The 26,181-nt window shown below is 55.1% G+C and overlaps 2 protein-coding genes across 3 annotated transcripts; one reads left to right on the top strand and one right to left on the bottom strand.

The window, feature by feature from the left end:
* On the top strand, nt 290-3,233 carry STX10 (syntaxin 10). 2 transcript variants are annotated; one of them, XM_003480777.4, is made up of 8 exons: nt 290-468; nt 708-877; nt 1,053-1,147; nt 1,223-1,285; nt 2,272-2,379; nt 2,474-2,580; nt 2,656-2,750; nt 2,853-3,233. In XM_003480777.4, the coding sequence occupies exons 1-8, from the start codon at nt 434-436 to the stop codon at nt 2,927-2,929; spliced, it is 750 nt and encodes a 249-aa protein (XP_003480825.1). In that variant the 5' UTR covers nt 290-433; the 3' UTR covers nt 2,930-3,233. The 2 variants fall into 2 exon arrangements, with proteins under 2 accessions (XP_003480825.1, XP_005652928.1); XM_005652871.3 differs by having other exon boundaries at nt 309-468; nt 2,474-2,576.
* On the bottom strand, nt 6,510-24,998 carry NACC1 (nucleus accumbens associated 1). The gene is made up of 6 exons (XM_003123340.6): nt 24,814-24,998; nt 11,252-12,223; nt 10,978-11,151; nt 10,212-10,317; nt 10,008-10,105; nt 6,510-9,550 (listed from the first exon to the last, which is right to left on the bottom strand). The coding sequence occupies exons 2-6, from the start codon at nt 12,213-12,215 to the stop codon at nt 9,288-9,290; spliced, it is 1,605 nt and encodes a 534-aa protein (XP_003123388.3). The 5' UTR covers nt 12,216-12,223; nt 24,814-24,998; the 3' UTR covers nt 6,510-9,287.

Genomic DNA, 26,181 nt, shown 5'->3' on the forward strand with positions numbered 1-26,181 from the left:
AGCCACTTCCCCAGCCATAATCTGACCGGATTTGAAGGAGACTATTGTTATTTATATTGCCCAGAAGGGAAACCATGGTTGCGCAGCAACAATCCGAAGGCCTGGGTCTTCAACCAAGGCGTAGGGAGCTCTGACTCGAACCCAGCCAGACAGAACTGACACATCTGTGGACCAAGATGCGAAGAGGAATAGGTACGGGCAGGAAGCCGTTTCCGCCCACAACCAAGATGGCCGAAGAGAGAGCGGAAATTTCCACACTTCGGGCCTCTAAGGCCTCTCTTTCTCCCCTTGTGGCTCCGCTCTCGTTGGTGGCCTGGGTCACGTGACGGGAGCGGGCGGGTGGGTGACGGCGAGTTCTGCATTGCTTGGAGGGAACCTGCGTCCAAGGCCGAGAGGGGAGGGGGCTCGGCCTCGGGCGGGTGGGAGGCGTGATATGTCTCTCGAAGATCCGTTTTTTGTAGTACGAGGGTGAGTGACAGCGAAGGGGGAGGGCAGAGGGTGTCCTGTCCCCCTGCCAGCCAGTGCCCGGGTGCCAGCCGGAGCGTGCCAGGTATTCTGGGCACCACCGTCGGGATTGCCCCGTGGCCGTGTGGGAGGGGTACACAGGGGGATATGAGGGTCTCGTGAGCCCCCAATTCGTTTGGGTGCGCAGTATGGGCAGGAAGACTGCCTGCCCCCAGCTGTGCCCGCTGTGCCCCTGCCTGCAGCGAGGTGCAGAAGGCGGTGAACACAGCCCGTGGGCTATACCAGCGGTGGTGCGAGCTCTTGCAGGAGGGCGCGGCGGTGGGACGCGAGGAGCTGGACTGGACGACCAATGAGCTGAGGAATGGCTTGCGCAGCATCGAGTGGGACCTCGAGGACCTGGAGGAGACCATCGATATCCTGGGCGGGGGAGGCTGGAGGGCTGCATGGCAGAGCCCATTGCAGTGGCAGGGGGCTCTGGGAGCCAGCCCTTGGGGAGGCTGGACACTTAGGAGATGTCGATTGAGGGCTTTGAGGCAAAGGAGGGTGTTCTGTCCTGGTCTGGCCTTGACTCTTTAATCGAGGCTTACGCATTGTGGAAGCCAACCCAGGCAAGTTCAAGCTCCCAGCCGGAGACCTGCAGGAGAGAAAGGCGTTTGTGGAGAGGATGCGGGAAGCAGTCCAGGTGAAGAGAGTTTGCCGTGGGGGTGACTGTGGGGAGGTAGTGGTGTCTTTATTCAGATGCTGTCCTCATCCGTAGGAAATGAAAGACCATATGGTCAGCCCCGCAGCCATAGCCTTCATGGAGAAGAATAATAGAGAGGTAAGGAGTCCTGACCCAACATCCTTACCCTCTGTCCCTAGAGGTGACCCTCTCCTTGGAATGCAAGCCTGAAGCGTCCATGTGCATTCACCAGTTTCCTGTGTATGTGTATGTCTGTCCCTTCTGCATCACGGCTCATCTTCTCTGTGTGCAGTTGTCTACCTGCCTGCTCTTTCTGGATGTGTACACCTGAGCTCTCTTCTCTGTATATAATCCTTTCTGCCTTCTCCTACCGGTCTATACTGTTTTCCTGTGTGTGAATGGTGGCCTCTCCTTTTTTCACTGTGTTACTGTTTTCAAGATACATGCTTACCTTTTTTTTCTTTTAATCTGTGTTTGTACCTGACCTCTCTGAGCATGTGAACTTGGCCTCCAAGGGGACTCACCATCTGCCTTGTGCATGCACACCATTTCCCTCTGTGGGTGTTTGCCCCGGGTGTGTGTTCACTCATACGTTTTGTGCACATTCTCCCTGCTGTCTCTGTCTGTACACCTTTGCCCATTGTGTTGTGTGTTCTTTCTCTGCATGTTGTGAAACACCAGCCTCACCCTTTAAACCCACATGGGGTGTGGGGCGGGGTGGGGTAGGGGGCTGAAGCCTCAAGAGCCTGGAGTCCTATAGCAGGGTCCACATGCTTTGCAGGTGTGCTGCTGCTCCGAGGATTTAAGTTCAGTTTCTTAAATACATGTGTCTATGTGATAATATATGTTCTCCATGGATTTAATTTATTAAGTCCTCATTGCAGCCTGAGGAAACAGGAATTACAACTCTTCTCATCTTACAGATGAGGAAACTGAGTCACAGGGAAGTCAAGTGATAGGGTCTTGGGGTCACCTTGCTGTAAGTGGTGGCTCTGAGGAACCCACACCATTCCATTCCAGAAACTGCCTTCTTGACTAACCATTGTCTAGATTTGCCACAAATCTTGTCTGTCTCTGCCGTGAGTGGGTGTCGCTCCCTGAGCCTGTGGTCTGGGCCCCCACAGATGTTAACGGGCAAGCCAGCCACCCTGAAATCATCCAGCGACTTGCTGGACGCCAGTGTGGTGTCGGCCACCTCTCGCTACATTGAAGAGCAGCAGGCTACACAGCAGGTTTGTGTGGGTGGCTGGAGGTGCTGGGCTGGAGGAATCTGCAGCAGGCTCAGGGCTCCCCACCTACAGCAGTCCCCACCCCTCCCATCTACAGCTGATCATGGACCAACAGGATCAACAGCTGGAAATGGTGTCTGGGAGCATCCGGGTTCTGAAACACATGTCTGGCCGAGTTGGGGAGGAGCTGGACGAGCAGGGCATGTGAGGCCGTGACCCTGGGGGTGGGCCAGGAGCCCTCAGCCCTTCCAGGGGCTGATGCCCTCCTGATCTCGGCAGTATGCTGGACGCCTTTGCTCATGAGATGGACCACACCCAGTCCCGGATGGATGGCGTCCTCAGGAAGATGGCCAAAGTATCCCACATGACCAGTGGTGAGTCCCCTGGGAGAAGCGATTTGGCAGTGGGATGAGGGGGGGAGTGGGTTGTGGGTAGGACTGCCTCACCTCTGTGAACTCTGACCCTCTTGCCCCCAGACCGCCGACAGTGGTGTGCCATTGTGGTGCTGCTGGGGGTGCTTCTCCTGGTCCTCATCCTGTTCTTCTCTCTCTGATCCTGGTCCTCCCCCAGGGCCTTGGAGCTGGGGGCGCCGGCAGGGCCCTGCCCATCCTGGGGGGAGAGGGTCATGCCTGGGGAGCTGTCTCAAGGCTCTCATCCAGAGCCAATAGGACCTCAGGGCCCTGGCCAGAGCACCCACCTCTGGTCCTGTCTCAAGTGTGCTTAGAAGGTGGTGGAGGTAGGGGGACCTTGGACACACCCCTTCCCATTTCTACTTCCTGTGCCCCAAAGCCATCTATTTGCCCCTGTGCCTTCTACATGTGCCAACTTGGAAATAAAATCCCAGGCTTTGTTACATATATTTGTATCATACAGTGTTGATCTGAACTTGTGGCTGCCCCTGAGCGGGAATTTCTAGCACTCTGCTTGCACACACTGGGACCCAAGTGTGCATGGGTGCACACATGTACGTGAGGGATTTCAATGACTCATATTTGGTGCAGAAAAGACTCATCTGCTTTATTTCTTGGATATCATGTCCGATCATTTTGTCTTTTTTTTTTTTTTTTGTTGTTGTTGTTGTTGTTGCTATTTCTTAGGCCGCTCCGGCGGCATATGGAGGTTCCCAGGCTAGGGGTTGAATTGGAGCTGTAGCCACCGGCCTACGCCAGAGCCACAGCAACGCAGGATCCGAGCCGCGTCTGCAACCTACACCACAGCTCACGGCAACGCCGGATCATTAACCCACTGAGCAAGGGCAGGGACCGAACCCGCAACCTCATGGTTCCTAGTCGGATTCGTTAACCACTGCGCCACGACGGGAACTCCATGTCCGATCATTTTATTACCATCAAAAGCTTCAAACCCTAATTCTTCCTTGAGTTTTGAAGTTCAGCTTACACATCTTTTACTTGTTCTATGTCTAAGGTAGGTAAATTCCATAGCTCTGGAGCTGAGCAGAGGTCATTTCTGAGGGGCCTCTACCACTGGGCTCCCTAAGCTCCCTTGTTCACCTGGTCATTTTGATCCCTCTGTGATGCATCACTCTTTTTTCTTTCTTTTTTTTTTTTTGCTTTTTAGGACTGCCTCCTGGGCATCTGGAGGTTCCCAGGCTAGGGGTCGAATCGGAACAACACCTGCTAGCCTGTGCCACAGCCACAGCCAAACGGGATCCGAGCTACATCTGTGACCCACACCACAGCTCGTGGCAACGCCAGATCCCCGACTCACAGAGCGAGGCCAGGGATCAAACCCACACCCTCATGGATACTAGTTGGATTTGTTTCCACTGTGCCACAACGGGAACTCCATGTGAATCTTACTGTCTTAGGTGTTTCCATACTGAGCATTTTGTAACCAGGCATCAGAACCTCCTATCTCAGTAGCTCATTTACACATATGAAAATGTTGTGTTATAAAGATACCTGTCATGGAGTTCCCGTTGTGGGTCAGTGGTTAATGAATCTGACTAGGAACCATGAGGTTGCAGGTTTGATCCCTGGCCTTGCCCAGTGGGTTAAGGATCCGGTATTGCCATGAGCTGTGGTGTAGGCCGGCAGCTACAGCTCCAATTCGACCCCTAGCCTGAAAACCTCCATATTTCGAGGGTGTGGGCTTAGAAAAGGCAAAAAAGACCAAAAGACAAAAAAAAAAAAAAAAAAAAAAAAAAGATACCTGTCATTAGGCTTATTTGTCAGAAAGAACCAGGAGCTCCCGTTGTAGCTCAGTGGTAACGAACCCAACTAGTAACCATGATGGATGCCGTTTTGATCCCTGGCCTCACTCAGTGGGTTAAAGGATCTGGTGTTGCTCTGGCTGTGGTGTAGGCTGGCGGCTACAGCTCTGATTCAATCCCAGCCTGGGAACCTCCATACCAAGGTGCGTGCCTAAAAAGACCAAAAAAAAAAAAAGAACAAAATATGTACAGATTATTTTTTGTCTTTTTTTTAGGGCAGCATATGGAGGTTCCCAGGCTAGGGAGTCTCATTGGAGCTGTAGCCACCAGCTTTCGCCATAGCCACAGCAACACCAGATCTGAGCCACATCTGTGACCTAAACCACAGCTCACAGCAACACCAGATCCTTAAACCCACTGAGCAAGGCCAGGGATTGAACCCACAACCTCATGGTTCCTAGTGGGATTCTTTTCCACTGCACCACGATGGGAACTCCCCCCTTTTTTTAAATGCAGAACCACTACCGCTAATGCCATGGTTCAGGTTGTCTTGATCCTTGATCAATTCTGTCCTTGGTTCTAAGTCTTCCTGGGGTTAAGATTTACTTCTGGGAATTGGACAGTGTTTCCACCCACCTGGGATTGCTACACGTTAAGATGTACAGACTTCCTATTACTTGAGGTAGGTGACTCTGGACCAGTCACCTCTGGATTTTTGTTGGTGATGCTTTGGCTCCCCCAAACCCTACTTTCTGCTGGCGAAAGCTGGGCTTCAGGACTCCAGAGGGGGCTAGTCTTACTGGAATATGCCCAAGTCACCCTGTGAGTTGAGTCACCCTCAATCATCTTCCTGATGGAAGTCTGGAGCACCCTCTAGTCATCATGGGGTGGATGGATCTGGACGGGGCTGAGATGCCACCTCCTTGTGTACCTCCCCAGATGCACCCTTGAGACATCTCTGAATCAATGGGACACTAAGGCACATTGCAGCTTTTCTTTTTCCTTTTGACTGTCTGCAGCACAAGGAAGTTCCCTGGCCATGACTGAACCCATCCCACAGCAATCCTTAACCTGCTGAGCCACCAGGGAACTCCGTGTCACATTTTTTTTTTATTTCAGTTGATAGAACCTTTCACCATTCATATCCTTAGGGCCCTACACCTCTTCCAGATTTCTTCTTCTTCTTCTTCTTTTTTTAAATCTATGGCTGTATCTGAGCACATGGAAATTCCTGGGCCAGGGACTGAATCCAAGCCATAGCTGCAACTTATGCCACACCTGTGGCAAGCCAGATCCTTTAACCTACTGCACTGAACGGGGGATCGAATCCACACCTCCACAGTGACCTGAGCCACTGCAGTCAGATTCTTAACCCACTGTGCCACAACAGGAACTCCTCTTCCAGATATTTTAGACAACTACCGGCTAAGTTTAGACTTGCCCTCCCAATTTCAGTTTTCCTTTTTCTGTCACATGGATGCATTGGCTTGGGATGGAGTGAAGGATGTGGGTATTTATTCAGGACATTGTTTATGGCCGTGGGGGTGTCAGATACTACAGAAGGATAGCAACTGAGTGGGTCTGTGATACACCTAGTTCAGCAGAGCTGCTGCCCTTGTAGCTCTGGCGGGGCTCCCATGGGATGCCAGAGCAGGACTTAGGGCTCATGTGTATGAGTGAACAGCCTGGAGGGGCGTGTTGTCTGGATACACTGGGGTTACCTGGAAGTGGAGGCTGTTGGCGGCCGAGACTGCAGCTTGGGTTCTCCATCTGAAAAAGGCTCTTTAATGTTTGGCATGGCCATTCTCTGCACACCCTGAGCTGGGCTCCTGTTGCATCTGTCAACATGAAGGCTTGGGAAATGGGGGTGTTGTTCTGTGGAAGGAGGGGGACTGTAATGCACATCCAGTGTCCCTTCCTGGGCCCACCACCCCGCCCCCAGTGAGCAGCTTGCCGCAGGGCTGTTACAAAGGCGTTTAGTTTATTCTCCTCATCAGTATCACTGATATTCTCATGGTTCACATTTCCCAGTGCGGCTCCTCTTCTTACAGTAGTTAATGTGCAATCTCACTTACGGGCCCGGGGAAGGGGGGGCTCGGCCCAGGGCAGGGAGGGTGTTGGCACTCCACGCGGACAGGGCGGGTGGTCTGTCCTGCGTGAAAGAGGTGCAGGTGAACGGGTGGCCGGGGGAGGCCCCCACAGTCTTTTTTTGCGTTGGTCAGTGATTCTCCATTCATGTTCCTTCCTGGCTGCCCAGGGTGGGGGTCGGTCCATGCAGCTCAGGGCTGGGCAGGGTGGGAGAGGAAAGGAAAAGCAGCAGGCCGCCCAGAAACAGAGAGGGCAGGGCGGGAGGGGCGCAGGGGTGGCTCCTGGGGTAAGGCACAACCCTGTCTTTGGCTCTCCTGGTGAGGAGTTTCCTCCCCTGCACCCCTGCCCAGCCCCTCTCCCTCTCCTCACCATCCCCAGACCAACAGCCTGGGGAGCCAGGGGAACCTCTGGGGCTCCCTGAAATGAGAGGGCTCCGCCACCCAACCCAGTGCTGCAGGGGCTTGGAGGAGGGACAGGGCCCCACCAGAGCACAAGGCGGGGAGGGGCTGGGCAGGGGTCTGCCCAGGACAAGGGGGTGGGGAGGGAGAAGACCCCGGTCCCAGAGAGCTGGCCCCCGCTAAGGCCTGGAAGGAGGGGAGCGCCTGGGGACTCCTGCTTCCTTTTGGGGTCTGGCTGGAGCCCCAGCCCACCCCTTGGCCTTGGTCGGCCCGGCAGCTTGCCAAGTGACCAGGATATTGTGCTTTGGGATCTACGCTGGGGTGGGGTGTCAAGGCTGGGATGTGGGGGCAGTGGAGGTGCGACTAAGGTGCTTGTGCTTTAGCTGGGGGTGTCGACTCCCCCCACACACTCGGGCCCCCCGAGGGCTAAGATGCTGGGACCTGGCTGGGAAAGCAGAGTGCCAGGGCCCCAGCAGGACTGATACCCCATCCCTGCAACAAGCAGATGTCAGGAAGGACCCCCTCCCCGCAGGCTGGCAGGGGCTCCTGGGTGGGTGGGGAGGCCTCCAAGTCAGATTCCAAGGGTCCAGCTGGCCCCCACCCCACCTCCTGGAATCCCCCTGCCTTTGGAGAAGAGAGGCTGCTGGGAGCAATGGGCTGGTCAGACTGGGGAGGAGACAGAGGTGGTGAGAACAAGGGCTAGAGACAAAAATGTGAAACTGCAAGGAAATGACACATGGTGTGTGTTGCGGGGCCAGGGCGGGAGTAAAAACAAGAACCTATGTAAAACTAAAAAAAAAAAAAAAAAAAAAAAAAAAAAAAAAAAAACACAAAAAACACCCCAAGACCACTCATGGAGCTGGGCAAGGGTAGAAAGAGAGGAATGGTAAAAGACAAATTCTGCAACTGTTAACAATGAAAGCAGGCTGGGCCCTGCCAATAGCTGGGCTCAGCCAACTGGCCCAAACCAAGGACACCTTTTCCAATGTAGCCCTGTGGGGAGGCATTGGGGGTGAAAGGGAGCTGGCCAGACCCACTGGAGCCCAGGCAGAGCAGGGCTGGGGAGGGTGCCCACCTCGGAAACACAGGCCCACACACCACACACATGCGCACATTCAGCCTGCCCCCGGCCCCACTCCCACCCCTGTCCTGCCTTCCACGGCCCCCAGGGACCGAAGGGGACATCAGACACGGTCCCGTTGGTTTGAAAAATAAAAGGAATCTTATACTTCAATATTTCATTAGCTAAAAAAATGTTTTAAAAAGTATGTACAGGGGGTGGGGGCTGGGAGCCCTGCCGTGGGGGGGCGGGGTGGGGGTGGGGAAGGGAGGGAAAGGCAGCAGCCCCCCCCAGCCTGCTCCCCTGGGTTCCACCCCTGGTCCTACTGCCTCTTATATCTTCATTTGTTTAAAAGCAAAACTTCTACACACGCACGCACGCGCGCACACACACATGCACACCCACACGCTTTTGCAAGCCTGGGACACCTCTCCTTCGATCCTCAGAGACCCTGTGTCTCCCCCTTAAAGGCCCCCTGTCACTCAAGACCTGCCTCTCTCAGGCCCCAGAGGACTGGTGGTGGCAAGAGAGGCTGAGGACAGGGTGGGGGAAGAAAAGGGCGCTGGGCCTGCCACCGCCCACCACCTTAGGTCGGTCATGGAATTTCTCTGAGCCTCAGTTTCCTCAGCTGGAAAACAGGCAATCCTCACAGCCTCGCCTGCCCCAGCCCCCAGGCGCAGGGACAGACGAGGGACACAGGAAGGCGCTTTTGGAAACGTGGAAGCACTGGGAGGTGATGGCGGGAGGGGTCCTGAGAACCCGGGGCCCCTCTGAGTCCCAAGGGGCTGCAGTGGAGGTGGAGGCTGAGGGAAGCTCCCACTAGGTGGCCCAGGGCCTGGGAAGGTGGGGGGTCTTCCCAAGCCCCCCAGGCCAGCCCCTCCCTATGCCTGGCCTGGTGAGTGGGGAGACAGTTGCTAAGGGTTAGGAGAGGGGGCGCTAGAGCTCCCCGACTAAGCACGTGTGTGCTAGAGAAGGCAACGCAGACCTCGCACTGCCTGCTGTCCTCTCCCAGCCCGCTCCCCGACCTATCGGAGTGGGGTCAGGGGGTGGGACAAGGGAGGCAGAAGGGCCGGGAGCATGCAGCGCCCCCCCACGGGTCCTGGGGAAGGACAGACAGTAGCTCGTGACCAAGATGGTGGGTGGGTGTGACAGGAGGGGAGTGTGACAGCCCCGTGGGAGGGTCTGGTGGGGGTTACTGGAGGGCCTCCTCGGCTGAGGGGCCGGCCTCGCCGTCATGACTGGCCGTCTCGAAGCCGTGCTCCACACCCATCATGTCCGGCTCTATCTTGCCCGTGTAGCTGATGAAGGTGGTATAGGCGTCACCCTCAGCCATGAGCGGCTTGACCTTGGGGATCCAGCTCTTACGCACAACGCGGCGGGCATTGGTGCACATGTCGGCTGCGATGGCGTTCATCTCGCTTTCCTTGAAGTTAGGGGCAAAGTTCTGGCAGTAGTCTGTACAGGCAGAATGGGTAGCTCAGGCTGAGCAGGGCCCTTACCTCCCAATTTGCAGACAGGCACTTGGCCCCGCTGCTCCTGAATGTCCCAAAGACATACACACACATACACATAGAGCATCCCCAAAGCCCTGGGAAGTGAGGGAACTGAGGCCTCGCAGACAGCTTGCTAAACCACATCGGCAGGCCCCAGGCCTGACCCAGCTTGGCCATATGTGGGGGATGTGTGGATTTGATGCACTTGAAAAATGTTCGTCATTTGCCAAAATTTAAAACCAGGGAGAGTCCACTTAATCTCTAAGCAATCCCAGCCCTCTTCCCAACCAGTCTATATTAAAGCTTAGAAGCCTTAACACCAAGCCCTACTTACCGATCCGTTAGGACCAACACCAGAGAAAAGGACCCAATGCCCGCCCTAGGCCCCCACCCCCACCTCCAGAAGGGTGGACACTCACACTTGACGGCATGGAGGACACGACTGTCCAGTGGCTTGCGGCTGGGGTTGTTACTGGAAGAGCGGATGCCGGTGCCACAGCTGTTGGCCAGTGTGTTCCTGGGCAGGGGAGCATGGGGTGGGGGAGTCAGGCCCCCTGTGGCCGTGGGGGCACGGGACGGCCCCACCTCACCCCCAATCCCTAGGGCTCTGGCGTGAGACTCACCGGTCAAAGAAGGAGGCCAGGAGGCGCCGCAGCAGGACCTTGTGCCGCGTGCCTGCGCTGACGTGGCAGTTCATGAGCTGCGCTCTTGTGATGTACACGTTGGTGCCTGGAGGGGGGGCGGGGAGCCAGAGGATGGCCAGGAAGCCCACTCGGCCAGGTGCTGGGCTGGGCCCAACCTAGACCCTCCTTCACAACTCAACCCAGAGTGGCCTCATCAATACTCAGGAAAGGATGGAGACTGTAGCACCACTGTCCATGGGGCACCCACCCTACCCGGCTCTTGCCCACGTAACACCAGTGTCAGAAAAAAACAGGCAACAGAGGCTCACATGACATCCTGACTTCAAGGGCCAAATTCAAACCCTGTGAAGCCTCTGACCTATCCCTACATGGCCAACAATGCTGGCCAACAATGCCAGCCAACACTTACACCAACCTCCGGGGTAGAAACCTAGAAGACAGTCTTGCATTTGTATCAATGCTAGGGGGTGTCACCTGCCCTAGGATGTAGGTAATGGGCAGCAGGGCTGGGGATGGACTTTTGAGTCTCTTGTTTTTGTTTTGTTTGAGGTTTTTGGGCTGCGCTGCTACATGTGGAAATTCCCAGGCCAGGAACTGAACCCACGCCACAGTAATGACAATGAGCCACAGCAGCGATGACATTGGGTCCTTAACTACTAGGTTGCCAGGGAACTCCCGGACCTTGGGTCTGGCTGCCTGAGGTGAGGGGCAGGGAGAATTCAGGGAGGGAGTGAGGCTGGCCCACCTGTCACCAGCTCCAGCTTCTCAGAAGGGTCGCCCTCGTCGTAGAGCTTGGGGTGGCAGCGGTTACCGATCTGGTTGATGAGCTCAGCGGGGAGAGATGCCAGGTCCTGCCGTACCCGGATGCGATTCCGGGACTCGGGGGCCACCTGCTCGGGGAGGGCCTCCACCTTCTCGGCTGGGGGGTAGGGGAAAGAGTGGTGTGTTGGGGATAGGGGCAGCAGAGGGAGAGGGGCCAGGCTGGGGTGGGGGGTTGCGGGGCCAGGCAGGTGCCTCACCGGTCTGGCCGACGTTCATCATGCTGTACATGGTGTACATATTGCAGATCTGCCGGTACTGCTCATCTGTGCCCTCCTCGCCCGCGTCCTCCTCCTCGTCCTCCTCATTGTGGTAGGAGCTGGGGCTGTCGCTGGTGTAGGCACTTGAGGTGCCTGGGCTGGTCCGCTCCGACGTGCTGGGCCCACTCACCACTGCCCCTGCTGCCGCCGCTGCCGCCACCGCTGCCGCTCCCCCAGTCGATTGCCCAGCTCCGGCCCCTGCAGCCACCCCAGTGGGCTGTGCAGCTGCCACCACCGGGGGCTGCTGGGGTGCCCGGTTGGCGGTCAGATCTGGCGTGGAAAACTTGGCCATCTTGCGGCTGCCGTTGCTACCACTGCCACCGCCCGCCTCCTTCTGGCCGCTGTCCCATAGCCGCTTGGCCACAGGCGTGCACTGCACAGAGTCCGACTCCTGCTGCTCTGTCTTGACTCGAGACACCAGGGGCAGCGGGGTACCGCAGGCCGGCCAGCTCGACGTCTGCGCCACGGGGCTCTGGGGCTCGGACGAGGGCGCCTCCTCGGCGTGCAGGCCCTGGGAGTCGCAGCTAGGGGAGCTCACCTTGAGGAAGAACTCTGTGCCCTTCTCCATGATCTCCTGTATCTGCAGGAAGCCAGCCGTGTACATGAGCAGGAACTGGTCACCCATGTTCATGCTCAGCCGGCCAGTGTAGCAGAAGCTGAGGATCTGCTGGAAGGACTGGGGCTGCACGGCCGCCGGCAGCTCCACCACAGCGCTCCGGCTGCTGTTGAACAGGTCCCGGAAGTAGGAGCTGCTGGCGGCCAGCACAGCCCGGTGGGCCTTGAAGGCGTGGCCCTTGACCACCACCGACACATCACAGTACAGGCCCTGCAGCCGCTGCTCGTTGAGGCACTCCAGAATGCTGTTGCCAAAGTTCGGGATCTCCATCTGCAGCGTCTGGGCCATGGCGGCGGCTGCGAAGGGGACATGGAGAGACAGAAGGACGAGGGTCAGGCAGCAGACTCAGCCCACTGCAGGGAGACACACGGGCGCTCGGACAGCCACATGGTGGAATTTGCATGACTATAAGGATCCCAGGAGCCAGCCACTCCTGTCCCAGCGTGGCCTTGCCTGTGACAGACTGTCAAATCAGCAGGGTGGCTGCCTGCTGTCCCTTGCAGAAGGAGGGCAAAGGCATTCTTATGCATATGTGGTTGAATAATACATGAGATGTCACAGTGAGCACCCCATGACTGTTAGCCATCACTAGCACTACACACATAGTGAAGGGCACTGACATAGGAACGCCAGGAAGGCAGAGTCATCGGATCTTATATGCTGCATTCTCAGTGCTGAGCACATGACCCTCAATCACCATTTGTTGAATGACAGAATGACAACTCAAAACCCCTGAAACTGTATGGGAACATCACTAGACATCGGGGAATCGCAAATCCAAACCACAATGGGACACCATTTCATACCCGCTAGGGTGGGCAGAATAAAAAAGATAAATAAGTGTTAGTGAGGATGAAATGAATGGAAACCCTCCTATGTTGCTGGTGGAAATGCAAAGTTGTACAGTTGCTGGGGAAAACGGTTCCTCAGATGTTTAAACATGAAGTTACCATATGACCCAGCAATTCCACTTCTAGGAATTATACCCCAGAAAGGCAAACATATATCCACACATATGCCTGTCCATGAATGTTTATACCAGCACCACCCACAACAGGCAAAAGGTGGAAAAAAACTAAACATCCATCAGCTGATGGATGCATAAACAAAATGTGGTGCATCTACAACAGAATACTATTCAGCCATAAAAAGGAACAAACTACTGACACATGCCACAACTTGAATAAACCTTAAAAAACATGTTAAATCCGGAGTTCCCGTCGTGGCGCAGTGGTTAACGAATCCGACTAGGAACCATGAGGTTGCGGGTTTGGTCCCTGGCCTTGCTCAGTGGGTTAACGATCCGGCATTGCCGTGAGCTGTGGTGTAGGTTGCAGACGCGGCTCGGATCCCGCGTTGCTGTGGCTCTGGCATAGGCTGGTGGCTACAGCTCCAATTCAACCCCTAGCCTGGGAACCTCCATATGCCGCGGGAGCGGCCCAAGAAATAGCAACAAAAACAACAAAAAGACAAAAGACAAAAAGACAAAAAAAAAAAAAAAAAAAACAACATGTTAAATCCAAGAAGCCAGACTGAAGGCCCACATATTACACAATCCCATGCTTATGAAATGGCCGGAATATGCAAAGCCATAGAGACAGCAGATTAGTGGCTGCTGGGGGCTGGGAGGATTGGGGGAGTGTGAGCAAATGGGTCAGGGTTTCTTCTTGCCCTAAAGAAAAATGTTCTGAAATTGTGGTGATGGATACACAACTCTGTGAATATGCTAAAAACTACTAAATCTGTACCCTTTAAATGGGTGAACTGCATGATATATGCATCTCCAGAAAGCTGCTCAAAGAAACTATAAGACTTATGTCCAATGTGCAGAATTTGGGATGAGACTTGCCACGTACATTCTTTTTTTTTTTTTTTTTTTTTGTCTTTTGTCTTTGTTATTGTTGTTGTTATTGTTGCTATTTCTTGGGCCGCTCCCGCGGCATATGGAGGTTCCCAGGCTAGGGGTTGAGTCAGAGCTGTAGCCACCGGCCTACGCCAGAGCCACAGCAACGCGGGATCCGAGCCGCGTCTGCAACCTACACCACAGCTCACGGCAATGCCGGATCGTTAACCCACTGAGCAAGGGCAGGGATCGAACCTGCAACCTCATGGTTCCTAGTCGGATTCGTTAACCACTGCGCCACGACGGGAACTCCGCCATGTATATTCTTAAGGTGTTTTAAATATTGAACCTGGTGAATGTATTGCCTATTTACAAAAATAAAAAGTATTGGGGTTCCCGTCGTGGTGTGGTGAAAATGAATCCAAGTAGGAACCATGAGGTTGCAGGTTCGATCCCTGGCCTCGCTCAGTGGGTTAGAGATCCGGCGTTGTTGTGAGCTGTGGTGTAGGCCGGAAGCTATAGCTCCAATCCAGCCCCTAGCCTGGGAACCTCCATATGCCATGGGTGCAGCCCTTAAATGACAAAAGCCAAAAAAGCATTTAATAAGAAATAAAGTGTGTGAAATAACTTTTTTTTTTTTTTTTTTTTTTTTTTTGCTTTTTAGGGCCGCACTCGCGGCACATGGAGGATTCCAGGCTAGGGATTGAATCAGAGCTATAGCTGCCAGCCACAGCCACAGCCACACAGGATCCAAGCTGCGTCTGTGACCTATACCACAGCTCACAGCAACACCAGATCCCCGACCTACTGAACAAGGCCAGGGATAGTACATGCACCCTCTTGGATACTAGTGGGAATGTTTCCACTGAGCCACATGGGGAACCCCAACACCACATTTACGCAAATTAACTTCAAAGTGCTTGAGGGGTGGGTAGAGAAAGAAATATGAATTTAAGGAACTGCCTGAGATCTTGACCTGTGAGGTACTACCTGGGGGGCCCTGGCACCTCTCAAAAGTGTGAACCTCTGCATCAGAACCTATTCCATCAGTGCACATTCCAGCCCAGGAGAAGAACTGGTCAGGGGAGACCAGCATGTCCCATGCTCTGGGGGTAATCATAAAAGGGCTATGCGGGAAGATGTGGCTTTACAAGCGCCCCTACTGGTAAAAGGGAGTCCCCTGCAATGTTACAGGTATAAAGGGCAGTGGACCTGCATGGGCAGGTAGGGGTGAGAAGAGAGGCCTGAGCAGAGAGTCAGGTGGGTGAGGAAAAAAGAGAAGAGTGTGCAAAGTCCCTGGGGCAGGAACTACCTAGAGCCCCCGCACTCCCACCCTGTCCTTCCAGGTTAGCTCTCGAGGATCTTCAGTTTTTTACTTTAACAAGTCCAACCTAAGCTGCCTCTGAGGGGTGAGCATGGGGGATGCAGTGGGGACCTGAGCCCTATCTGGGCTCATTCCGAAAGGGCTGCCAGGAGGAACAGAAGGGGCCAGGTGCTCATGGGCTGAGGTGCACTCAAGCCAGGGTGTCTCGGCTCCAGAACAGACTTGCTTTAGGGACCAGGAACTCCACATCTCTGCTTCTTCCCTTGGAAATTAACACTGTTAAGGCCAACCTGATTCTGCACACTCAACCCATACTCACTGAGCTGCTCCACGTGGGAGACCCTGAGGGAGACGCAGGCCCTATCCCTCCCAGCACCCAGGCTACCACAGGAGCTGACGCCTGACCTTAGTGAGCTCCCTGATTCTTCTCAGCAAGCCAATGGGGTTGATTTCCTACCCCTAAAACTCAGCTGGGAAAGCTGAGTCCATGCAGAAGCTAAGATCTGTCCTAAGGTTACACATAAGCGGTAGAGACAAGATTCAAAGCCAGATCTGTCTGACCAATGAAACCCAAGGTTTCCCTCAGCTGTACCCTCTTCCTCTTCATCAAAATCATTGTTACTGCTACGAAAAACAAAAAGGCAATCAGGAGGGGGAGGCAGTGACAGGGAAATCCTAGTTACAAGGCAGCATACAGCTCCCAGGAGCTGGGCCTCTGAGTGAGGAGGCAGGGGAAACTGAGGCATCAAGAGGCAAAGGACAGAGCCCTGACCCGCCTCCCCAGACTGCCAAACCAAAGCCCTTTGGGGTACTGGGGACCAAGTGACCAGGGCCAAGGCAGACAAGGAAGAGGCTGGTTGGCCTCTAGTCCCTGGAGGGGTGCTCTAGACCCGTGGCATGAGAGGTTCACAACCCCTAGGAAGTGGACCAAGGCAGGACAGGCATACAGCAGAGCTAGAGCCACACCCGCAGCATATGGTAGTTCCCAGGCTAGGGGTCGAATGGCAGCTATAGCTGCCTGCCTACACCACAGCCATAGCAATGTCTGCGATCTACACCATAGCTCAATACAATGCTGGATCCTTAACCCACTAAGCAAGGCCAGGATGAAACCCGTGTCCTCATGGATACTAGTTGGGTTTGTTACTGCTAAGCCATGACAGAGACTTCTAAACCTGGGTTCTGCTGCAACAGCCCCATCATCCTGAAGCTGTGTGACCTCAGGCCAGCCCCTCACCTCTCTGTGCCTCAGTCTGTTCATCTGTAAAATGGGGAGGTATTCACTCACCCCCACCCCACCCCAATGGACTGCAAGGTGCTGGGGACACAGCCCTGAAGAGGGCTGGCTATGCCTGTATGGAGCTCACTGCCCAGTGGGGAGACACAGAGGGTGATTTAATTTCAGGTGAGGTGACTGTGTCTCTGGAAGTCAGCACAGTGTGAGGGACAAGGAGGCCCTGGCCCAGTGAGGATGAACATTTGAGTGAACAATGGAGAGCCTGGAGCCCAGACCAGTTTTGGGAGAATTCCCACAGAGGGTTGTGACTGTCTCAGGAGTGAGCCTTTATGGGCAGACAGGGCATCGTTTTAAAAGCCACATATTCAGTTTTTGTTTTTGGCCACATACTCCTCCCAATTTGGCACATCAGCCTGCCCATCTTCTGGGATCCCCCTGATCCCCCAGGATGGGAGGGGAAGCCCCCAGCCCCACAGGAGACTTTTCCAGCAACACTACTCCTGGCCCTGGATGACAGTGGGTTTCCTGATGAGGTGCAAGGGCGCGACATACGGTTTCCATGGCCTCTCAACAGTCACTCAACAAATATTTGCCAAGCGCCTGCCTGGGGCAGGAAATGCCAGGAGCCTGGGGCGGGAAACAACTAATTCAGGCCTCCGGAGCCCAGACAGAGGCATCCTGGGTCACACAGATTAACAAGCTGTAGGTCCGGGCCTCTGACTTCACTCAGAAGATGGAACACTGGAGTTGAGATCTGGGGGCACAAGGTGGTGGAGGTGTGTGTGTGGGGGTGACCTCACCAGGCAGCAAGTGGGCTGGGAACCTCACCTTCCAGGCACAAGGAAGGTGTGCAGGACCTCGAGGGAGAAGCAAGCAAGGCCCGTCCAGAAAGTGAAAGGAGAGGCTGACTCTGGGCTGCATCTTTAGTTGGCTTCTCTCCTTCGGGGGATCATACCCACAGTCCCGGGGCTCTGCTTTGGATTGAAAGGTATGTTTCCCACCCCAATTCATATGTTGAAGGCCTAATCCCCAGTGTAGCTGTATTTGGAGATAGGATCCTACTTGAAGGTAATTAAGGCTAAATGGGATCATAAAGGTGGGGCCTGGATCCAACAGAACTCCTGGTCCTTCTAAGAGGAAGAGAGATTTCATAGGGAAGGCCATGTGAGCACACTAGAACCCAACCAGAACCTGATCACGCTAGCATCTTGGACTTCCAGCCTCAAGAGCAGTGAGGAAATAAGTGTCTCCTGCTTAGGCTGCCTCACCTAAGGTATCTTGTTACAGCGGCCTAGGCAGACTAAGATGGACTCCAAACACCACCTACTCACCCCGCAACTTTTTCCTGGAGGCCCAGGCCTGGACCTCCCTGTGGACCGCAGGCTTGCACACGGCCCAGATGCCAACACAAAGCATCCTCAGCTCATCTCCTGCACCCCCACTAAGGCTGCTCTGGCCGCAGCTTGCACCAGCACCAGCCCCAGCCCCAGCCCCAGCCCCAGCCCTCCACACTTGGGTCACGATCTTTGAATTCACACCCCTGACTCCTTCAAAACCATTTCTCACCACCGGGGCCCCACGAAGTATAAGGGGCCCTGTACATTAGAGGGTCTGCTCTTGGACCTCCTAGAATGCAGGCTTCGAGATGGCCATGTCCCCACACACACTCCTGGCCACCCATCTCAAATTTCCAAAGACAGAGCCCTTCCCAACTCTGGCTGCTTCTCCTGCTTGATTATTTCCTCCTGGGCACTTCCCACCACCTACCAACTAGATGTGTCCTTGGCTTTGTGTCAGCTCTACCAGGGCAGGGCGTCTGCCTGTCTGGTTCACACTGCTGTGTCCTCTGTTGTTTGTGGAATGAACAGAACGAACGGAGAATTATTTCCATTACTTCCAACCGAACCCCCTCTTTTCATCACATTGTGACTAGAATGGAGTGGGGCCCAGAAGAGATTTCTGAGGCTGGGCAGGGGTGCCACTCTCACTGCAGTGGGGGCTGCTGGGGCCAATGTGGAGGGTGCCATGCAGTCAGGCACCCTCCTCTGGCGGCTGCGCCGGGTGTGTGGCCAGCTGTCAGGGTCCCACTTGGGGTTCAATGTAACTGAACTCTGGATTCCCAGTGATGGCTCCCACAGCCACCAGATCCCATCGGGGTGCAGCAGGCTTGAAACAGAGGTGCTTGTGTGCCAGTGCAATTCCTGGGAGTGAAAACTGCCAGCTCTTTGGGAAGGGAGCTCTGAAGTTCCGAGCCAGCAGAGTGTGGGGAGAGATCTGCGCCTGCCTCACCCGGGGCTGTCTGCCTGACTTTCCAGGGAAGTGGTGCACTGCCTACTGACATGTAAGTCAGTTAATGGAACCCACCAATCCAAGGCCCCTGGAAAGCCCTGCGATCTGTCACCCAGCTCAGCATGAGGTCGGAGTGACAGCTGGGGGCAGGAAAGTGATACACACGCACACACACACACCCATGATGCTTGGGGTACATTCCTGGCACAAAGCCACTTAGACCCTCTACAGGGGCTGAATCTGAAGACAGCTTAAGCCAACATTAGCTAGTGAAGAACAAGGTGACACCTGACTGTACAGATCCTTTTGTTAAGTATCTACACATTTCTTTTTTTTCCCTCTGAAAAGCTCCCAGTAACTCCACAGTGGGTGATAGGATTAGCAACCGTAGCTGGCAGGGACATTGCCCCTACTGTGCACCAGTACCTGGTGAGGGCTTAATTATCCCCCTCGCCAATTTCTGAGGAAGAAATGGGTCTTCCTGCCATTTTACAGGTGCAGCGAGCGAGGCACAGGATGGCATCCAGGCTGCCTGGCTCCAGTCCAAGAATCAGGAGATAGCAGCAGCTGAGGCTTTGCTGACCAGGCTGAACTCGTCCTCTGCACGGTCCTGTAGCTCCCCACGGCAGGCAGCCACCACAGCTGGACCCAGTTCGTGACTGGGCAAACCGGGACTCAAAGAGGCCAGGGCTGAGAAGGGAAGCCACGACAGGCCGAGGCTAGAGCATGGGTCTGCTGCCCACCTGAGGGTTCAGGGTGCTGCTCTTTCTGCTCCCCCATCCCCTCCCACCCCAGGAAGCCTTCTTCCTTGGCCCAGCCTCCCCCAGCTATTCTCCAGTCTTCCTCCCCTCACTGCCACCTCCGAGAATGAGCAGTCTAGCCTGCTGCCTCTCCTTCTCCCTCCTCCCACTCTCTCTTAGCAGTCCTGGGCAATCTGGCCTCCACTGCCTCCGCCTGCAGTAGCTCTTCTCGGAGAACCCAGCCAGGCTCCACCCCACCCCCCAACTCTGACCACAAGCCCACCCTCTGAGTTACATCACACTCCTGGTGGGCCTTCAGACCCCAAGGACACAGGGTGGAGGTTCACAAAGGGTAGAGGGAACGTCAAGTGCAAAGGTCCTGAGGTGACATTGGAGAGGCTAACACAAAGGCGGTGGGCGGGCCTCCTGCTAGGATGGAGTGGGCTCAGAGGACAGAAGAATCAGAAACTTGTTCTACTAGGCTCAAATATCCCTTACAAAGCTTCCTGATTAGAATTAGAATTCCCTTCCTCTACGCTCCCAGGAAACCTTTATCTCTAGCAATGCTTGCTGCTTGAGCCCTCATCAGTCTTTTTCAACTGTAAAATGGGCTAATAGCAGGAGCCACCTCACAAGATGGTTTTAAGGATTAAACTGCTAAGTTAACACAGGTAGACTGGTGCTGGCTTTGTAGTCAGTGCCAGCTACTATTATTAGTATGTCCCCCTCAGTCAGAGGCATCTTATACCTCTCTCCATCTCCCAGAACCTTACGCCATTTCACGAACTATCAGGCAGTACTTAACGAGGGCTCTCCCCAGTGCCATGCCCCCAACCCGGTGCTTTCACAGCATCATCTGATCACATCCCAGACACTAACCTCTCAAGTAACCCTCACAATTACCATGCAGCAGGGAACCCCAACTGCAGCACCTCTGCCAGTGGGCCCAGATCATTCTCCATGGTGGGGGGCTGCCCTGTGCATTATATGATATTGAGCAGCATCCTTGGCCTCTACTCCTCAGCACTAGCAGCGACAAGCAACATGTCTCCAGACATTTTCCAAGTATCTCCAGAGGAGGGCATAATCAATCTGCTTGAGAACTACCACCATGCAGGCATGCCTGCTTGCCCCCATTTAACAGGTGAGGAAACTGAGGTGCTAAGGTCACGACTTTTTTTGTTGTTTTGCTTTTTCAAGCCGCACCCAAGGCATATGGAGGTTCCCAGGTTAGGGGTTGAATCAGAACTGTAGCTGCTGGCCTACGCCACAGCCACAGCCACATCGGATCCAAGCCCCATCTGCGAACTACACCACAGCTCATGGCAACGCCGGATCCTTAACCCACTGATCAAGGCCAGGGATCAAACCCGCATCCTCATGGACACCAGTTAGATTCGTTTCTGCTGTGCCACAATGGGAACTCCCAAGGTCACGACCTTTGTGCAAGGTCTTGGGGTTAAGCAAGGTGGTGCTGATGGTTGGTTCTGACTCCACTGAGCCTTGATCACTCACCCCCTTTTTTTTTTAAAGGGTCGCGCCCTCGACATATGGAAGTTCCCAGGCTAGGGGTCAAATGAGAGCTGAGCTGCCGGCCTACGCCACAGCCTCAGCAACACCAGATCCAGGGTACTTTCTGCGACCTACACCACAGCTCACGGCAATGCCAGATCCTTAACCCACTGAGCGGGGCCAGGAATGGAACCTATGTCCTCCCGGATACTAGCTGACTTCATTACTGATGAGCCACAACATGAACTCCTGACTGCTCATCTTTACTCACCCTCTGCTGTTCAGTCACAGTCCTCACAGAAGGCACTGGGGTCTCTAAGAATGCTGAGACCTTCGAAGCCTGTCTATCCTGACAAGGTAGGATAGGATCGGGGGGGGGGGGGGGGCAATCACCACAACCAGACTTTGGACACAACATGCCGGCCACCTCCTCAGTCCCACCTTGCAGCCTCTCTGGCTCAGAAGGCTCTCCACAAGGAAAAGAGGCGTGACACTCTCAGCCAAGGAGACCCAGGAGCAGAGGCAGGAAGGCAGCCTGCCTGCTCATGTTAGGCATAGGCTTAAATGAGTTAAAAATGTGTGAAAGTGCTTAGAGAAGCTTGGCACCCAGGAAAGGGAACAGGGGTGAAGAGAGGCAGGGAAGGCCCAAGAGAAGGAAGCAGAGGCTGGTGCAAACACCATCTCTGTCTTCAAGGCCAGCTCACTACAGCCTCAAATGTAGCAAGCCCCACCTGAACCTGGCAGGCCTTCCTCCATCAAGGGCTCTGGCAATGACACTGATGAACTGGGTTAGATCTCGCTGGACCAACCCGCCACACTCTCCAAGCTGACTTTGGCAATGGATCCTGCAAAATCGACCAAAACTCATCTCCTTGCAGCCCTGCTCAAGAACCTACTGGGGCTCCCCACTGCCTGGGTGGGGCACCAGATTTTAAAAGGTCTTTGAAGCAGGCCAAGAGGTTTGTACTTGCATCTGTGGGCCACTGCGGGGGTGGGATGGGTGGGGTGGGGTCCAGAGGACCCTGAGATCAGGTGCTTCCTTTCTGGGAATGGCACCAAGGGTCTCTGACTCCACACCACGGTCATCCTTCACTCCTTCCCTCATGAAGACAGGATGTTTAGAGCACTTAGCAGGAGCCTGGCACATGCTCAATAAAGGCTTTCAATGTGCTGTCCCGTCTGCCTAGAACATTCGCCCCTCCCTGCCCCAGCTCCCCCAAGCAGGCTGATTTCTTATTATTCAGAGCTCAGCTTGCCTGGAAACCTTCCCTGACTGCCCAGTCTAATGCTTTCCACTTGCCCCAGCACCATCGCTATACTTCATGTCCATGAATGAAAGGGATAACAGAAATGATCTTGATCATCTGTTTGTCTGAGATCGGTCACCTTCACTCAAACAAACGTTGCTGAGAAGCTCTGAGATCTGTTATTCAGGGCTGCTCTCCAGGCCCCAGAAGGGAGCTGGCACCCTCGTGAAATAAAACTGTCCCAAGAGTCCCTTTACTTGTTGCTCTCGCCTGCCAGGCTATTTTGGCCTCCTCTGGTGTCCCAGGTCTGTGCACCCTAAATCCTTATAGAAAAGCAATGATTAAGAGTGCTTTCTCCAGCTCTAGGCACAGGCTCTGACCCACCACCCCCTTCTCTGCCACCCACACACAGTCACCAACTCCCACCAGTCTCTGCCCTCGTTCTGGCTATGACCAGAGGTGGCTATCCCTGCCTTTAGTACTCAGCCCAGAGCCCTGCGGAGGCCCCAGCCTGTGCCAGGGCAGCCAGCCTCAGCCCAGCCAGGCAGGGATAAGGCTTTTTTATATGGGGCTGCTGGCCCAGTTTCTACCCTTCCCAGAACCAGGAGGCCAGCCAAAGGAGGGGAGGAGGGCCCAGGTGGGGGCAGTTCTAGGAAGCATGAGGAGACTAGGGGAAGGGAGGGAATGAGGTACAGGCCGTCATTAAACCCCTGATCTGGCTGATACCGCTCAACCCAACAGTTTGCGGTTCCTGCCTCAGGTGCTAAGGATCCCAAATCAACTGCTCATGGGACATGTTGGTAATAGCCATGTGATCACCCTGGGGAGAAAGAACAAAAGTGGAGGTGGGTCAGACTGGGGACCAAAGTAAGGAAAAGACAAACCAGGAAAAAAGCAAAATCCAGCTCCAGGCAAGCCCCCTCCTCTTAACCACCTCCCCCTGCTAGCCCACAGGTCCGTGACCCCTAACCTCCTGGAAAGAAGCTTCCACTGACCTGGCTTCCTGGGACACCGGGAAAACTCTGTCCGCAAGGGTACTGACCCATATCTTGGGAAGAGGCAAGGAGAGTCCTGGGCAGAGAGTGCCCACCAGGGAATCCGGAATAGTGGGGAGCTCTTGCGGTCATGCCTTTCAAAGGCCAGCTCCATATGACTGTGGGTTGGGGCTGAGGATCAGTCAATCCCAGTCTGCCACTGTCCAGCTGTGTGACCTGGGACAAGCCCCAGCTTCCTCCCTTTTACCACAGAGAAGGCCCAAGCTGAACCTGGTGGTGTGAGCAATCAATGAGCTCATCTAACCAGCAAGCTCACTGCAGGGCCTGGACAAGAAGAGCACTCCAGAGGCAGAGCCCTGGGATCAGTAGCACCAAAGGCCAGGGCCTGGGTGCAGGGGCCTGTTTTGATCCCTCTCAGTGACCTGCCTTCACCCCATCAGGAGCCTCTGAGACACAATGAACTGAGCTTTATATGCTCACCTTCTAGTAAGACACTTGAGAGAATGTGGGGGTACTGTGAGGTCCCAACCCCTAGGCTTGAGGGCCCCAAGGTGGGGAAAGAATCTAAGACCCTAAGGTGTTCAGATAACAGGGGTGGGGGGTGGGGTGTGTGTGTATATGCTGGGCTGCCTCCATGAAGATATACCGGTTAGAGATGTACAAGAGGGTGATAAACAATATGGGCAAGCTAGGTGTTCCAGACTATTTCCCAAGAATCCCACACAAACACCCTCCTGGCAGGCTCAAACTCTGGAACAGCCCGCAGAGGCTTGCCCAAAGGGTAGGTCGGGACCTAGAACCTGATAAATAGAGATGAGAGGTGTGAGAAAGAGTAAACACTTCAGGTTTGACTCCAACTTAACATCTGGCCGACAAAGGGGGGCGCACCTTGGCACGTGCCTTTTGATCACAGTACTTTCTCCGGACCTGCTCCTACACCCCCACAAGCCTACTTAGTCCAAAGGCTCTGCCTCTCCCTCCCAAAGCTCCTACAGTAGTTCCTCAACCTACCTGATCGCCCCCGTATCCGGCCCTCGCCACCCCTCCAACGCTCCCAGCACTAACCTCATGTGACCCCTGCAAACATCTCTGGGATCTCCTAACCGCCCCCACCCGAACTAACTCCGCCCACACCCACCCAGCTCCACTTCCTGGGCTTCTCCCCAGCCGCCCCCAAGCCTGTAACCTGACCCACCTCCTCCGGCGCCCCGACAGTACCTGCAAGCCCGGCCCCTCCCCGCCCCCCTCGGGGCCATTTCCCTCCAGCCAAGCCGCTTTCCCCTCCTCCCCCATTCCGCCGGCCCAAAGACCGACTCCTCCTCCCCCTCCCCCTCCGGCCTCCACGGGCGCCTCTTCACTTTTCCTCCTCCGGCCCTCCCTCCAACTTCCTGGGCCCCTAGCCACCTGCCCCGGCCTGGCCTCACGCCTCTCTGGCCGGGAATAGGGGGAGGTCTGGGCCCGATCCCGACGCCCGCAAGCCCCGCGGTCCCGCGCGGGGCTGAACGCTCGAAGCCGCTCGCGGGGGCCGGGACTCCCCACACACTCGCCGGCTGGGGCATAGTGCAGGCTACTGGCCAGGTTCCTGGTTGGAGGAGGCCCCCATGTCTTCCCTCCCCTCGCCCCTTAGCCAGACCTCGGATGCCCTCGGGCCGCCCAAGCAAGAGGAGGCCGGAACCGGGCCTGGGGCGGGCCGCCTCACCTGCGCCGTGGCCGCGCTCCGGGGGCTCCCGGCAGGCTCCGCAGCGGCGGCTGGGGCCGGGCCTGGGCCCGGGGCGCGCCCCCCTGCGCCGGGGCCTCGGCCTCCGCCTCCGCGGCCTCCGCGGCCTCCGCCTCAGCAGCAGCGGCAGCCGCGGCGGCCATTCATTGTGGGCCAGGCCGCCCCAGCCGAGCGCCGAGCGAGCGCAAGGCGCGCCGCCGCCGCAGCCCGGCCGGGGAGGAGCGGCCTGGCCCCGCCCGCGCACCGCCCCCAAAACCCGCCCCCCCGAGGCTAGGCCAGCCGAGCACCGAGAGCACACCCCTTCTTTTCTCAGTCTCCTCCCTCCGCCCCCTGGACTCAACGCCTGGACCTCGGCCCTGCTGGAGAGTTCCAGTCCCCACCCCGTCACCTTCTAGTCCCACAACCTAAAGCAAGTCGCTTTCCCTTCGGAATTTTAGTTTCCTGTAAAAACGCAAACAATAATGTCTGCTGTTTATTGTGTCAGGCACTGTTTTGTGTTCTTTATGGGATTATCTCGTTTAAACTTCACATTAACATCTTTAGATAGGAGTTATTTTACACACACACACACACACACACACTTTCAAAAAATAAGAAAGCACAGAGAAACGAAGAAACCTCCTCAGGATCACTCAGCAAGGAAGTGGTGGCGGGTTCCAGGATTCAAACCGAGGCTCAAGAAGAGACAATAAAAGTTAATACTTGGAGTTCCCTTGTGGCACAACGTGTTAAGTATCCGGTGTTGTCACTGCAGCGGCCCGGATCAAGTTCAGTCCCTGGGCTGGGAACTTCGACATGCCACAGGCATGGCAGAACAAGTATTTTATGATGCTTATGCGATGCCACGTTCCATTCTAAGCATTTCACTCATTTAATTCTCGTCACAACTCAATAACGAAAGTTTAAAAGTTCTGCCCATTTTGCAAATGTGTAAATATGAGCAGAGAACATTAAGAACAAGTAGCAGGATGAGCTGGGGAATACAGGCCTCTATGCCCTCCTTTCCTACACCACTTAGAACCTACTGAAGGTTTACTATGTGAGAGGGACTACTTTGCACATTTTCCAATGTCGTTTAATTTTTGCTCTATAGGATTCTTCTCTAACAGGTAAGGAAAGTGAGTATAATTTAAATAAAGTGCCAAGAGCATGTGGTAGGACTGAGTTTCAAACGCAGTAAATCTGTTTTCAGAGCCTGAGTTATTCCTGCAGGATGCCCTGAAAATAATGTGCTTAAAACCCAGGAAACAGGAGACGATCAATAGGTGTTGGATTTCCGCTTATCGCCCCTTTTCTGAGCCTCACCCTCCTCATCCGAGAAATGGGGCTAGTGACGTATTCCCTCCCAGG

The sequence above is a fragment of the Sus scrofa genome, chromosome 2 (assembly GCF_000003025.6).
Source record: "Sus scrofa isolate TJ Tabasco breed Duroc chromosome 2, Sscrofa11.1, whole genome shotgun sequence".
Classification (NCBI taxonomy): domain Eukaryota; kingdom Metazoa; phylum Chordata; class Mammalia; order Artiodactyla; family Suidae; genus Sus; species Sus scrofa.

What these genes read in the sequence shown, in the direction of transcription:
- STX10 (XM_003480777.4), top strand. Translation starts at nt 434, where the DNA reads ATGTCTCTCGAAGATCCGTTTTTTGTAGTACGAGG. An exon ending in GGACCTGGAGGAGACCATCG is followed by an intron (nt 878 to 1,052) that starts ATATCCTGGGCG and finishes ATCGAGGCTTAC; the next exon opens with GCATTGTGGAAGCCAACCCA. An exon ending in TGGAGAAGAATAATAGAGAG is followed by an intron (nt 1,286 to 2,271) that starts GTAAGGAGTCCT and finishes GGGCCCCCACAG; the next exon opens with ATGTTAACGGGCAAGCCAGC.
- NACC1 (XM_003123340.6), bottom strand. Translation starts at nt 12,215, where the DNA reads ATGGCCCAGACGCTGCAGATGGAGATCCCGAACTTTGGCAACAGCATT. An exon ending in GATGAACGTCGGCCAGACCG is followed by an intron (nt 11,152 to 11,251) that starts GTGAGGCACCTG and finishes CCTACCCCCCAG; the next exon opens with CCGAGAAGGTGGAGGCCCTC. An exon ending in GAAGCTGGAGCTGGTGACAG is followed by an intron (nt 10,318 to 10,977) that starts GTGGGCCAGCCT and finishes CCCCCCCTCCAG; the next exon opens with GCACCAACGTGTACATCACA.